Below are 16,005 nucleotides of genomic sequence, written 5' to 3' on the forward strand. Positions count from 1 at the left end.
CAATGAATCCATGGGGATCCATCCATCCATCAATCCATCCATCCATCCATCAATCAATCAATCAATCAATCAATCAATCAATCAATCGACATGATCAGGCAATTACTCATGATACAAAAGCTTACAAAATACTGTACAACATTTAGTAGAACATCAGAATAGGAAATCAACCTCGAAATCTCGCGAGATTTTGCCCATAAAATGTCGAACACTTGAGGGCGCTATTACCTCCATTTTTTTTACACGCATACAATGTGCACGGTCTTGTTTTCGTGATTTATCACAAAATCATGGCACATTCTGTCAGATTTGCAAATGCTGTATGGAGATCCAGAGTTACGAAACCTGGATCTTTGTTTAGATTGACGACATCGTCCAGGGTATGTATTATTTTAGGGCCCAAAATCGAGCTGTGATGCATCCAACAACCTTCCGAATTTTGCACCCGGCTCCCGTACTAGTAATACGCAGAGTATAGTCCGAATAATCAGACCCAGAACAAAATATTAATTTCTGACATGATCGTGTACTGGGTCTGAACTGTTTCCATATGAAATCTTGATGGCAAATTGACAAGGCGGTAGACGAAGCACATTCTCCCACTGTTCTCGCAGGGATTATTATTATGACTCAATCACCCTATCGAATTATCGATGTTGTAACATGGACTTATACTACAGTGACACTGCCGTCCTGCTGCTGTTGCTTCACATAGGCCTACATGCGTGTATTTATAATTATTTTATATTATTTTAATAATACTTTATTAAAACATTTTATCAAATTAAAGCATTTTATCAAACTGATTGAGTCTCGAGTTATTTTAATAAAAGTTATTAAAAGTCCATTTGTTTGTTTATTTATTTATTTTATTTGGCTTTTTTTTCTTGGCTTTTCTTTCTTTCTTTTAATATTAAAAAGTTATTAAAAGTCCGTTTGTTTATTTATTTATTTATTTTTATTTGGCTTTTTTTTTTTTTGGCTTTCTTTCTTTCTTTTAATAAAAGTAATTAAAAGTCTGTTTGTTTATTTATTTATTTATTTATTTTTAGTTGGTTTTTTTTTTCTTGGCTTTCTTTCTTTCTTTTAATAAAAGTAATTAAAAGTCTGTTTGTTTATTTATTTATTTATTTTTATTTGGTTGTTTTTTTTCTTGGGTTTATTTCTTTCTTTTAATAAAAGTTATTAAAAGTCTGTTTATTTATTCATTTTTATTTGCTTTTTTTTCCCCTTGGCTTTCTTTCTTTTAATAAAAGTTATTAGAGAGAGCAAACATCGCTGTGTGCAAAGTATCCTTTAGATGGTTTCTGTTTTAACATTGATAAATAGCACATGCTCCGTTGGACACATAGAGCACATGCTCCGTGCAGCGACACTACTACGATTATTGATCAACAACCGCAGGATCGATTGGGAGATTATAATCCAACGAGAACAGTGGGAGAATGTGCTTCGTCTACCGCCTTGTGCAAATTGGACAATAGAAGCACATGGTTCTACGTGACAGCTTTTTAATCCCTATTCAGGTTACGTGAATCACGCTATTGTGGACCATCCTTCTGATACCTGAGTGTTTGGACAAGCGGAACGTTTTTTGTCTACCTCTCTGTTTGTAAACAAACCAGGAGGTCGAAATCGCCTCCTCGCCGAATCACGAAAGTCAGCGTAATAGTAACGGCACTGCGCAGAGTAGTGGGGATGTCCACTATCAACACATTCCAACTCAGTGTATGTGGCCACTTACTCGAGAACTCTAGCTTCGAATTTGCACACGATAGTTAGGCCATCATGGGAATTGAAGTAGTAGATTTGCGTCCAGAACTTTTTGAAAGTTACAAACATCGAAAATGTTGCAATTCTCAGTCCCGGTGATGATACTATATCCGCATCGCTGTTTCTTTTCATACATGAATATGCAGGGGGGGCCGGCCAAGATTGGCTGAATTTTGACGTCGTCATTGGTTTTACACGTAAACACAAAAATGTCTCAAATTATTCCAAAACTGTACGTATGTTATTAAGCACTATTTTATCAGTCTAAATCCGTTGAGGTTTGCCAGTGAACCTCATTGTAAGTACTGTTTTTTGAATGTTTTGTATGAATAAGGCCAAGTAAAATAAAATACAAGTTTCTCGTCCCCGCCCGCCTCCTTTTTGGCCGCCGCCTCCTTTTTTTTACTATTTACTATTCAAAAAAAAAAAAAAAAAAAAATTGATTTTTTTTTTTTTTTTTTTATTTTATTTTTAAAGTTTTAACCTGTTTTTCCAACCCTTCCCCAACTCTAACCCACCCCCAAACCTTACTACATGTATACAAACCCACCCAAGCCCAACTAGCCAAACACCTTGCCCCAACCCCCTAAAGGGATTGAGGTGTAAAATTGATTTCAACCCCAAAATCGGACCTATATATTTAGCTTTTAAACTAAGTTAGTAAATGCATGAATTAATAAAGTTTCAATTACTTTATTTAGCCTCATCTCATCAAAATTTTGTATGGCTAAAGGAGAAACCTTTCACATAATTTTGTAAATTAAAAAAAAAAAATTCTAAAATTCTAAATATACCAAAAAAATACATTCAAGTGCAAAAGCTTTTTCTTCTGGGTAAGAATTTTTTCTTACGTGCAACAGCTTTTTTCTTGCAGGTTAGACATTTGATAAATAGGCCCATGCATGCATTTTTTATTATGATGACATACGGTATTTATCAAATTTCTAACGTGCAATAAAAAAGCTGTTGCATGTAAGAAAAAAATTCTTACCCCGAAGAAAAAAGCTTTTCCTCTCGAATGTATTTTCTTGGTATTTTAGAATTTTAGAAAAATGTTCAATTTCCAAAATTATGTGAAATGTTTCTCTTTTATTTTGTTAGGGATGAAAATAACAATTTCGATGAATTGAGGCACAATAAAGTAATTAAAACGTTTGTCAAGCTGAACAAATGTACATTTTCACTGTTTCTGAGTTTTGAAACATGCTATACAAATCATTTGTTTTGTCATACATTGCATCAGTATACTCAAATAGCACAATATCGGTGATTAAATATACATTGAACAGCCATATTTGGCATGGCGGTCATCTTGGAAAAAATAGCAAAAAATTGAAAAATAGTAAATTTATAGTAAAGCCCTGCCTCCTCCTTTTTTGAAAAAAGTCCGGACGAGAAACTTGTTTTTTTTACTTGGCCTAACGCACGGTATGTTTATGATATATACCTAAAATTTCCCCATTGTGTATCACGGTTAGCGTGGTGTAATGGTAACAGTTGCCGCCTGCGCGCGGTGCATAGGGTCCCGGGATCGAGTCCCGTTCACTCCCGGCTATAATTTTTTTCTTCTTCACATTCATTTTGAATCCAAAAATATTTATTTTTATGTGAAAATTTATACAGTCACTGAGAAATATATTTTGTGCATTTTTTTTCTGTAACGGGGCCAATAGAGCTAAAAACACAACTCGGCACGGGGCGTCCAATGTCCAGGCAGTGTTGCCGTCAGAGTCTTAGCCAGAAATCAGAAACCACCCGTCCAAGCAGACACCAAAATTTGACCCTCAAATATAAAACAACTTGTCTATACCCATGGAAGGGTCACTAGGGTCAAATATGTCCTGATTTGGCCTTTACATGTCACTCTGAATTAGTCTCAAGTTCATATGACCTTAAAATCATCTGTTTTAGAGCTATCACATCTGTAAAATCCATTAAATCCACCCGTCTAAAATTAGATTAGGCCGTCTTAAAGACTGGTGGACGCATGGCTGGCTAAGACCTTGGTTGCCGTCATATTGTCTGTTTTGTTTACGATATTGGCTGTTGCCACAGTGAATAATGTATTCCACCCTCGTCTGTGAATATGCATATCTCTGACCCCTGTAAGGTCAAAAACGTGGCGTTGATTTCAACCAATCCGATCCACCGATTGTGATACTGACGACTGACGTCATATCTGATGTGACCAGGATGCAGGAGATACCATTTTGGTCAACTGAACTCGACTTGTGCGTTCTTTTGGTTGACATAAATCGAACAAATTTTTGGAAACTTAGATGTTTGTTTCAACTGATGATGTAGGATCGCAAGGTGAGTGAATTCGTGATGAGATTTGCCTGTTTGAGTGATAGTAGGATACGGGATGTAGGCTAGTCCTCTGTGTTTGACCGGCTCCGGCGTCTCAATTCACGCTGAATTATTCGTACCTGCTAACCAGACAGCAATACTGCGTATTGCTGTATGGAACCAGACATACATAGAAGGGCTGCTCGCATGGTGACGGGTGATTATGACAGAACTACTAGTGCTTCAGGACTCATACGGGAACTCAACTGGGAAATGTTATCGACGAAGAAAGATTTCGCGGGTCAATACACTTCACAAAGCCTTATGGGGTCACCTGGCCCTTCCGGTGTCAGACTACCTGCGCCCAGCTAATCGCCAGACTAGGAGATCGTCCAGCAGCTCATACGACCAATCGGCGTCCTTCTACCGGGCATTTACACAAACAGCATGGAGGTTATTTCATTCCTGTTTCGTGTCAAATGACACGAATAGGCACCATTCCAAAATTTTGACAGTGCCCCCTATCGAAATTCCAGAATTCTGACAGTTCCAGGTTTCTGACGCAGCCTGTCAAAATTCTAGAATTCTGACAATTCCAAGTTTTTGACAGGCTGCATCAGAAACCTGAACTGTCAAAATTCCAGAATTCAACAATTCCAAGAATCTGATGCAGCACTGTCCAGCCGACAAGGTTGTCAAGGTCTTTCTGAAGTAGGATTTCATCTTCAGGTCCTCTGATTGTCTGGTAAACCAGACAATCGTCGGCAAAAAGGCGAATTTTACTGGATACAACTTCACTAATGTTGTTTATAAAAAGTAAAACGAGGTGTGGTCCAAGTACTAATCTTTTAATAACCCAACTCTTAAGAGTGATTTAAATGTTTTAACTTTGTGGAAACAAAAATAAGTTAAAACATTTTGGTATTTAGTGTTTGCTGGGGATGGTGACAGTAGATTGATAATATGATTGTGTTTGTTTTCTTGCAGCCTGTATACCATCCAGCATGTTCTTCACTCATCAGACATTACTGTATCTACACAACATCACCTCTAGATCCAAATGAAAAGGTACAATGCTTTCTCCTCTACATATACTAACATATAGTACTCTTGTTTTTTATTTGCTTTGCTATTACACTTTTACCCATGTGCTCTGTAACTTGTTAATAGTTAAACTCTGATCCCTCTCAGGAATATATGGTATGGGCATATTTAAGAAGATTTTGAAATCTCTAGATTGCTGTTCTACCATGTCATTTAAAGTGTTGATCTTGCTTCCAAACTATTTTCTTGTAATGTTTTTTGTGGTAGACTTTTGACAAGATCTTGATTGCTAACCGAGGTGAGATAGCCTGTCGGGTAATGAAAACATGCCGTGCCATGGGGATCAAATCAGTAGCAATCTACAGTGAGGCTGATGCAAATTCAGTAAGTACGGACTTGACTTCAAGTCTATTTTATATTTTGTTTCAACATATCAACAGGGAATTGGTGTCAACTTTTTCATAGTTAAAAAAAATAGTATGATAGAATTCACTTTACCTTTAATTTAACATGAATACTTTCAGTATATTGGAATGCATGTGTACTATTTACTTAGAAATGGTTTAGGGACCCATATCAAGCAATAAGTCCTCAACAAGTATGATGTCTTAGTGGTCAAGATGTCAACAAATTATAGGCACTTCTGACAAAGTATGACTCCCAGTTTGCCAGTGTACCAAACCTTCTTGTTTCTTATGAATATTTCAACATCCTATTATCAATTTGCACAACTTTTAAATATATTTTCATGATTGAGCAGTACCCATCTACCCAATTTTACTCTGCCCATATGAAGCAATTATTTGTTTTTTCTCACAGCTTCATGTTGAGATGGCTGATGAGGCAGTATGTGTTGGTCCAGCAGCATCTAAAGACAGTTATCTACGCATGGATAGGATCATGGAGGCAATACACAAGACCGGTGCACAGGCTGTGAGTCATTAGAGCATGGGTTTTAAGTTAGATCTGACCAGGTAACAAGTAGGGTTAAGATCCAACATCCAAATTTAAAGAGAATTATGTCGTATTTAGAATGTTTTAGAGATACATGCAAATCTTATTCTATTTGTAATAGAATTCAGCCTTTGGCCCACCTTAGAGCAGTTGGTGCCACTACTATGTTCCATAGAATGTTCTAGGGGAATGCTCCGGAGTTATTATGCCAACTTCATGTACTTCCTGACCAGCTCCAGACTGACCCTCGTCTTCGCTGCTCCCTTAGATCTCACGACCTTGCAGTTCAAATTCCAAGATCCAACCTTGTTAGTCATGAACGGTCCTTCATTCCACGAATTGTGAAACAGTCCCGCTTCAATAAGAAGGTTAATAGATCTCTAGGCGCCAACCCGTCAGCTTTATCGTAATGATAACAGCTGTTAATGCCTGATATGTCTTGACATTTAAAAAAAATGATTCAGACAGCATTATCATGATATGTATGCATTGAATTTCCATATAAAATCACAATTTTTAAAAAGATTTGATTAAATTCTTAATTTATTTTAATTCATTTGTATTTATTTCTATTTTATAATCATTGTTATTCACAAGTTAGTTCTTGGAGAGCATTCAAATGGAAACACAGCATTTGTCTTCCAGAGGAAAATTCTAAATAGAAAACCATAGGACTATAATTGTCTCAATGCTTTCTGCCGATAATAATTAAGTTTATGGTACATTCTCACAAATAATTTGAAAATAGACAATTAGGTGATTCTGAATTCCCTTCAGTTAGGACTACTTTGCATTTTCACACTTTGGATTCTTCAAGCATAGTGTCAGCAAATGCTTTCTTCAAAATTGTGATGGTGACATTTATAAACGGCAGATATGAAACTTTTAAAAATTGTACATATTTGTTTTACTAACATTGGTTTATAATTATATTACAGGTACACCCTGGCTATGGTTTCCTCTCTGAAAACAATGAATTTGCTAAACAATTGGTAAGTTTATTTATAAATAGTTATCATGTTAATGACAAGCAACTAAAAGTACCAATAATAAGCTGATTGTGCACAGACAATCATTTGTAATAGGGCCAAAGATAGAAAAATAATCTATGCATTTTTGGTTGTTATTATTGACAGAAGTACTGTTCTGTTCTCAATATCTCTGGTGTTTTAATTCTAGAAGTTCTTATATTATAATAATATTAATATGTTTATTAGTGATTATTTTAGTTAAGTGCCTAGTATGTTTTAATGAATTGAATTCAAAGTGTAATCAGTGGCCTGAGATTTCAGTACTAGCAGAATCATTGTCAAAGGTAACGTAACAAGATATGACAAACAAGAAAAAGAATACAATTAAAAAAACTATCATTTGGTTATACCATTTCTCCTTCATTCCTGCAGGCATCAGAGGGCATTATATTCATTGGACCTGGTACACAAGCAATACAAGCAATGGGAGATAAGATAGAAAGTAAAATTGTGGCCAAGAATGCAGGTGTCAACACTATACCTGGCTTTGAGAAGGTCATCAAAGATCCGGATGAAGCTGTTACAATAGCGAATCAAATAGGTAGGTGTCAACACTATACCTGGCTTTGAGAAGGTCATCAAAGATCCAGATGAAGCTGTTACAATAGCGAATCAAATAGGTAGGTGTCAACACTATACCTGGCTTTGGTCATCAAAGATCCGGGTGAATCTGTTACAATAGCAAAACAAATAGGTAGGTGTCAACACTAGACCTGGCTTTGGTCATCAAAGATCCGAATGAATCTGTTACAATAGCAAAACAAATAGGTAGGTGTCAACACTATACCTGGCTTTGGTCATCAAAGATCCAGATGAAGCTGTTACAATAGCGAATCAAATAGGTAGGTGTCAACACTATACCTGGCTTTGGTCATCAAAGATCCGGGTGAATCTGTTACAATAGCAAAACAAATAGGTAGGTGTCAACACTAGACCTGGTTTTGGTCATCAAAGATCCGAATGAATCTGTTACAATAGCAAAACAAATAGGTAGGTGTCAACACTATACCTGGCTTTGGTCATCAAAGATCCGGGTGAAGCTGTTACAATAGCAAATCAAATAGGTAGGTGTCAACACTATACCTGGCTTTGGTCATCAAAGATCCGGGTGAATCTGTTACAATAGCAAAACAAATAGGTAGGTGTCAACACTATACCTGGCTTTGGTCATCAAAGATCCGGGTGAAGCTGTTACAATAGCAAATCAAATAGGTAGGTGTCAACACTATACCTGGCTTTGGTCATCAAAGATCCGGGTGAAGCTGTTACAATGGCAAAACAAATAGGTAGGTGTCAACACTATACCTGGCTTTGGTCATCAAAGATCCGGGTGAAGCTGTTACAATAGCAAATCAAATAGGTAGGTGTCAACACTATACCTGGCTTTGGTCATCAAAGATCCGGGTGAAGCTGTTACAATAGCAAAACAAACAGGTAGGTGTCAACACTATACCTGGCTTTGGTCATCAAAGATCCGGGTGAAGCTGTTACAATAGCAAATCAAATAGGTAGGTGTCAACACTATACCTGGCTTTGGTCATCAAAGATCCGGGTGAAGCTGTTACAATAGCAAATCAAATAGGTAGGTGTCAACACTATACCTGGCTTTGGTCATCAAAGATCCGGGTGAATCTGTTACAATAGCAAAACAAATAGGTAGGTGTCAACACTAGACCTGGCTTTGGTCATCAAAGATCCAGATGAAGCTGTTACAATAGCAAATCAAATAGGTAGGTGTCAACACTATACCTGGCTTTGGTCATCAAAGATCCGGGTGAAGCTGTTACAATAGCAAATCAAATAGGTAGGTGTCAACACTATACCTGGCTTTGGTCATCAAAGATCCGGGTGAAGCTGTTACAATAGCAAAACAAATAGGTAGGTGTCAACACTATACCTGGCTTTGGTCATCAAAGATCCGGGTGAAGCTGTTACAATAGCAAATCAAATAGGTAGGTGTCAACACTATACCTGGCTTTGGTCATCAAAGATCCGGGTGAAGCTGTTACAATAGCAAATCAAATAGGTAGGTGTCAACACTATACCTGGCTTTGGTCATCAAAGATGCGGGTGAAGCTGTTACAATAGCAAATCAAATAGGTAGGTGTCAACACTATACCTGGCTTTGGTCATCAAAGATGCGGGTGAAGCTGTTACAATAGCAAAACAAATAGGTAGGTGTCAACACTATACCTGGCTTTGGTCATCAAAGATCCAGATGAAGCTGTTACAATAGCAAATCAAATAGGTAGGTGTCAACACTATACCTGGCTTTGGTCATCAAAGATCCGGGTGAAGCTGTTACAATAGCAAAACAAATAGGTAGGTGCCAACACTAGACCTGGCTTTGGTCATCAAAGATCCGGGTGAAGCTGTTACAATAGCAAAACAAATAGGTAGGTGTCAACACTATACCTGGCTTTGGTCATCAAAGATCCAGATGAAGCTGTTACAATAGCAAATCAAATAGGTAGGTGTCAACACTATACCTGGCTTTGGTCATCAAAGATGCGGGTGAAGCTGTTACAATAGCAAATCAAATAGGTAGGTGTCAACACTAGACCTGGCTTTGGTCATCAAAGATCCGGGTGAAGCTGTTACAATAGCAAAACAAATAGGTAGGTGTCAACACTAGACCTGGCTTTGGTCATCAAAGATCCGGGTGAATCTGTTACAATAGCAAAACAAATAGGTAGGTGTCAACACTATACCTGGCTTTGGTCATCAAAGATCCGGGTGAAGCTGTTACAATAGCAAATCAAATAGGTAGGTGTCAACACTATACCTGGCTTTGGTCATCATAGATCCGGGTGAAGCTGTTACAATAGCAAAACAAAGAGGTTAGTGCCTTTCTTTGTAAGTAAGAAGAGGCCATATCACATCGTTTGCTCTTCAAAGAATTGTAAAGATTGTACTGAATAATAGGAATTACAGGGATCATCAGTAATTTTCGAGACCAAAATACTTTAAATTTATTGCATTTCAGATTTTTGCATTGTTAGAACAAGCAAAGATGTGATAATCAGCTGGATAAATGTAAAAGTATTGTGGCAAAGACAACTGACATTCAAATGAAGATATGATAAATGAATGTGTATCTATTATCATGTGAGTGAGGATGTTGAGTTTGGGAAGGACAAAAGTTTCTGTCCAGTTAAGAGAACTGTCACTAAAATTCATTTCATTAAAATTGTATCCAATTATTTTTATGCCCTGTGAAGTACTACTAAAGCCATGTATGTTCTGTGTCTGTTAGGTTACCCAGTAATGATCAAGGCATCCGCTGGAGGAGGAGGAAAGGGTATGCGTATAGCATGGAGTGATGAAGAAACAAGGTCAGATATATTGTGGGATTCCAGGTCTATGTTTTTTCTGAAAATAATTAACAAAAACTAAGTAAAAACAAGAAAGCAAATGAAATGTGCTGAATCTGCTGATGTCTTTATGTTTTCCTGGTCTCTTTTCATTTTTGGCCCCCACACATATGTGGGGCTTATCATCCAAATGGTTGCCTGCCTTTCAGGTTGTTTGTTTGGTTGTTTGTATGGCTGTCCGGGTGGAAGTAAATTCATTAATCCACTCTGCAGCTCCAACCCAATAACCAATCAATTTCAAACTTGGTATAGTGATAGGATATATAAGTTGTTTTTATCCATGTCATGCATCTTGTTTCTCTTATAACATTGATATTGCCATTATATTAAGTAGATCAAAGAGGCAGTGTGCTTTATGCTGTTATTCCCATTGGGCTATTCCACTTGAAATCCATACACCCCCTGTTGAAGACATGACTCCCACACAGGGGTGTAGATTTTAAATGGAGTCACCCATTCAGGTGGAGAATTAAGGACATGTCGTCCATTGGGGTATTAGCCTGTTCTTTGTGTTATTTCTCTCATATATAATTTAATTTTTGTGTAATGATTCCTAAAGGGCTTAAAATGTGTGATATCAAAATTTTATCTTTATTAAAGCATGCCTATATCAAACATGAAATATCTTGTAACTTTTGCAGGGAAGGATTTAGGTTATCGTCACAGGAGGCTGCATCAAGCTTTGGGGATGACAGGCTGTTGATAGAAAAATATATTGATAATCCTAGACATATAGAAGTACAAGTAAGTGCTGATATACATTGTATCTCTCAAACTTTGACAGTTTTGGGGAATAGTGGGAATCGCCCAGCAAGTGGTACATGTAATCAATATTCATGTTTTTAATAATGTTCAAGGCAATGACAAGGCAATGAATAGTCATGCAAAGGAACTGTGAGGAGGAGGAGAAGAAGAAGAAGGAGAAGACTAAACAAAACAAATACAATATCTATGCCCCGTTGCACGGGCATAGATAAATTGACTTGTCCTTGCTCTTTCAAGGGTCTTTGTCCTTGGATCAGTTAGCTAATTGCTATATAAACTAAGATGATATTCCCTTTGAAAATTATGATTTTTCACAGGTTTTTAAACTGTATCGGGTACCAATGAGACATTTTACCCCGTTTACAGAATAATGCCCTGTGGGGCAAGAATTTTTCCACCCCACTCCTGGCATTCCCAGAATAATACCAACCTAGTCCGAGCAATTTGTGACAATCCCCTCCGATCCTGACCTGTTTAATTTTTTAATACCTTACCGACCTATCCAAACTTCTGCTAGCATCATCCCAATCCATGCAAGCCTTTTCCAGATCCGATCTGATGAAATGTTAATTGAAAACTAAGAATTATGACTGAATATGCATTATAATGTAAACTAAACTTTTGATGTACTGTAAGTAATATTACTCCACAATCATAGCAGACTCAGTACACCGGTCGATCTTACCGTTTCCGATGTTGATTAAGATACTTCTTGCATCGATCCCGAGATGCGGAAAAAACCAATAGTCATTTTGTCCCACATAAATGAATAAATAACAAAAACCCCGATCCCCGAGTGGACTCACCCATTCGGTGACGTCACACACGATAATCACCCTTATCCTCCTTGGTTTCTAGATGAGATAGACGTGTGGATTTTTCTTTACCAACGCTAAGTATCATTACGAACCAAAGGATTGAGATATACAGTTTGTTTGTTACACTGAGGTAAAAACCAACCAGTATAGTCGCTAGGGAGATAGTTTTGACGACATTTTTCGCTAGAAAAGTGACAAAACGATCCAAAAACTTAGCTTGTATGTGTGTTTCCGTTCATATACGGGACACACGTTTTCAAAATGGCCGCCCTTAGGACGCCATTTTATTTTTGTTCTCACGTAAAACGACTATAACAGACTAGTAAGTTACAATAGATGTTTGTACAGTACTGTGTATACATGTATGGTGAGTGATTATCGCTATGTTTATGGTGTGCTCTATCGTTATATCTTTCAGTACGCGTCTGATGACGAGTTACTGCTAAGAGTTCGGTGGGTTTCGAAGGACCAGCCTGACAAATCTTCCCCAAAAGGTTTTCAGTTTTTCATCCCTTTATATATATATTTTTATATCATACCACTACATCAGCGTCAGCCACTGTGCGTGTGGGTCTGTTTATTGGGCTTGAGCTTGTGTTCGGGGGGGTAGTGCTGTACGCTCCCCGATTACTACAATGTCTAGGCCTTGTCAATCATGCCCTTCCCTTGTGCCAGAGTGGGACCCGCATCCACTCTGCTACTCCCACAGGGATTGCTCTAAATCAAATAAGTGTGCTTCCTTTTGCATAGGCTTATCGGACATCCACTTCGAGGATTTAGAAAGTAGCGCTCGTTTAGGTCTTCGACACAGACAGAAGACGAAGACTAAGAAACAGAAGCCTACAGGTAAGATTGATATGGTAGGTCCTAGCGCGGGCGGCAAGGGCCACGCTAAGGTAACCTCTGGGGCTCCGGTCCCGGGCAAGCAGGCGGACCCTCCGGGGAGTGCTAGCGAGCCCGAAGGCCTAGCAGCCAGCGAAAGCACTGACTTTACGTCTAAGCTAGTAGCAGGCAGCAGGGCGGTACTTGCCCTAACAGGCGAGTACCAGTCTACCAGTGAGATCTCTAGCGAGCTTCTTGCAGGTGGACACCCGTCTATTGCTGGCGAACGAGCGGGTCTAGCACACGCGGAAGTAGCCGGCGACGGACAGTATGCCAAGGGTACCCGGGCTTGCCTGGGTTGAATCCTAGCAGACAGCGTGCAGCGGGCATGCCTCGGCCGGTCTGTAGCACGCAGCGTGCCAGTGGAACCCGGGCTTGCCTGGGTTGATCCACGCACGCAGCACGCCTTTCGCTCCCGCAAGGGTCGAATGAAAACGTGCATGGGTTTAGCAGAGACGATACCGGGCTAACGCTTCAGGTGTAGTCTTAGCAGAACCAACTGGGGTTGTCACACGGCAGCGTTCCATGGTGGGACCGCCGAGTGATCCCCTGGGCCTTGGAATGGCTGCCGGCTGTCCTCCGGGACTGGCTAAGCGGCTATACCGGGTTGGGCTCGCAGTCTCTCACGGGACAGCGACCCAAGTGCAAACAGTGGCAGCTACCGAGGCGAGCTACGGCTTGACTTCAGTGGTAGCCACTATGCACGCGCCCATAGCTGCCGTGAGTGGTCCGCCACACACAGCGACCTTGGGCGAGGCTCAAGAGGTTAGGGTAGGTAGTTTGAACAGCCTGGCTGATCAACAACCCACTTATGTCCTCGAGAGCCAGCAGAGCGTGGTGATCCATTACAGTCAATGGGTCAATTACCCTCTTATGATCGATCACTATCTATTCAGCGGAGCATGGCTCCATTGATTGATACTGCCTATTCAGGTAGCGAGGTGACTGATCGAGGGTATACACGCTCAGCTACCCGTGATACTAGGCAAGCTCCTTTTAGCCAAGGGACAGCCAGTATAGCGGGTACCCATACACTGCAACTTGATCCTCTAGCGGGAACGCTGTGAGGCATGGGTACAGTGGTGCGCGGCCGGAGCCCTACCGGGCACCTACGCTACAACCACGCAGGTACCGCAGTACTGCGTCCTGGTTACCACAGTCTCTGTGGCAACAGGGGGAGGCGGTACTGGTACTGCCGCTCCATGGGGTTTCCCTGGTGGCGGATCCTTTCAGGGTCAGCTACCAACAGGGTATGCCCGTGGTATCCGCCGCAGGGTGGTTTCTTCCACGGTCTTCCACCGTGGCAAGTGCCGCCTAGCGTTGGGCAAGCAGTACCACCAGTTGTTACCCAACCCGGCGGCGAGTGGCTAACCCTGATACAGCTCAGGGTAGGCCGCACACTGCTATGGCTAGGGCGACAGCAGCGAGAGCGTCGCGGATCCCGGGTGCTATAGCTAGCATCTCGGGGTCTAGCGGGAGTACTCCCTCTTCTGCTGGTGTTCAGTTGGCTAGCCACACGGTGGCGACACCTCCTGTCCACCTTCAGATGCCCGTCGTCAGATCTCTTCCTCATCAGAGAGTGAGTCAGAGTCTGAAGGCGAGGGAAAGGAGTCGGAAGATGAAACCAGTAGCGACTCACAGTCTGATGAGACTGTGCAGCTAGCTTCAGGTATCCTTCCCCGCTTCCCGTGAGGAACTCGCTAGCAATGGTCTGCCTCACGGACACCGCTGAGGTGATGAGCCGTGTGGCCCAAGGTTTGTGCCTGGCTTTCTCTCAGGAGGAGTCCGTTCAGGAGGACCAGGGCATCTTTCAGTAGGATGCCCAGCTAGCGGCGTCCACACAAGGGTCGCCCGCACTTGCATTCCCGGCGGACCTCAAGGGTAGGTTTCAGTGGGGCTGTCAGGCTCGCTGGAGCTTCGACGCCGCGTGCTTGCACGCTTCCACTGCGTGTTTCGCAGGAGGACTACTGAAACCTACCTCAGGGTCCCTGACATGGATCCAGACGCGTTGCCAGCGCCTGCCGCTAGCGGCCAAGGCGCCGGGTCGTTCTCCCCCAGTGGGAGGAGGAGCTAAAGCTCATCGATAAGCGAGCACGCCGCTTATCAGAGTCTCTAGCGTCGCTACCACGCTTGCCGAGCACCTCGGTAGGAAGGTAGCGAACGACCACGGGCAACGTCCGAACTCTTCCGCGAGGTTAATCTGTTAGCGGTGCTAACAGATAACCTCAACGAGAGTTCTATGGGCCTAGCCCATAGGATGTCATCTCGCCGCCGGGAGAATGCCTGTCTGTCCCTCCAGTCAACTTACGGCTCCGACTTTGCTGATGCAATGAAGAAGTCAGACTCGGTGGGACAGGGGCTACTCTTTGGTCAGGCCTTTTGCGCTACGGTTGAGGACCGGGCAAAGAAGGCCACCAATGAGAGCACTCTGAAGAAGTCGGAGGCTGCCCTGACCAAGGGGGAGGGCAGTAAGGCGAAGAAGAAGCACAAGAAGAAGAAGTCTTCTAAGCGTTCTTCAGCGCCAGCTCCGCTTCAGCAGGACGCCGCACCACAGACTACACCCGAGCCGAGGCTACTCCAGCACCTCCCAAAAAACTGGGAAGCGCAAGAGTAGTGCTGGACCAGATGGCAAGCCCCCTAAGAAGAGCCGTTCTTCTAAGGGTGGCAAACCAGATCGGTCCTGAGGGCACGGGCGGTCGACAGTCCATGCCGGCAGGCCTTGGACTTCCACAGGGATTCCCCTGTGGGCGGCCGCTGACAGCATTACGCCCAGAGATGGCATGCCATCTCACCGGCGCCTGGGTATTGTCAGTGGTCAGTGGGGGTTACAGGCTGGAATTTACCAGCCACCCCTCGTCGCCTGCACGATTCAGAGGTCCACGGTAGTGCCGCCAGACGGCCCCAGCGTCGGGCACTACTGTCAGAGGTCACTCAGCTTCTCACGAAGCAAGCGATTGTCCCGGTCTACCCCCCCCCTTTCACCAAGGGGTTTTGGAGCACGCTTTTTCTGGCTCCAAAGAAGACCGGCGACTGAGGCCCATTCTGAACCTCAAGCCGTTGAACGAGTTCATCAGG

General features: G+C 41.8%; 1 protein-coding gene across 2 annotated transcripts in view; it reads left to right on the plus strand.

The window, feature by feature from the left end:
* The first annotated feature begins 217 nt into the window (after positions 1-217).
* The window catches only part of LOC140156085 (propionyl-CoA carboxylase alpha chain, mitochondrial-like), a 38,629-nt gene continuing 22,841 nt past the window's right edge, over positions 218-16,005 (plus strand). Inside the window, exons 1-9 of one of the 2 annotated variants that reach the window (XM_072179204.1) lie at positions 218-380; positions 5,050-5,130; positions 5,374-5,490; positions 5,926-6,039; positions 6,999-7,052; positions 7,464-7,557; positions 7,637-7,711; positions 10,348-10,426; positions 11,107-11,209. In XM_072179204.1, the coding sequence (XP_072035305.1) occupies positions 291-380; positions 5,050-5,130; positions 5,374-5,490; positions 5,926-6,039; positions 6,999-7,052; positions 7,464-7,557; positions 7,637-7,711; positions 10,348-10,426; positions 11,107-11,209 (807 nt within the window). In that variant the 5' untranslated portion in view covers positions 218-290. The other variant, XM_072179203.1, reaches the window with a different exon arrangement.

This window comes from Amphiura filiformis, chromosome 6 (genome assembly GCF_039555335.1).
Source record: "Amphiura filiformis chromosome 6, Afil_fr2py, whole genome shotgun sequence".
NCBI lineage: Eukaryota > Metazoa > Echinodermata > Ophiuroidea > Amphilepidida > Amphiuridae > Amphiura > Amphiura filiformis.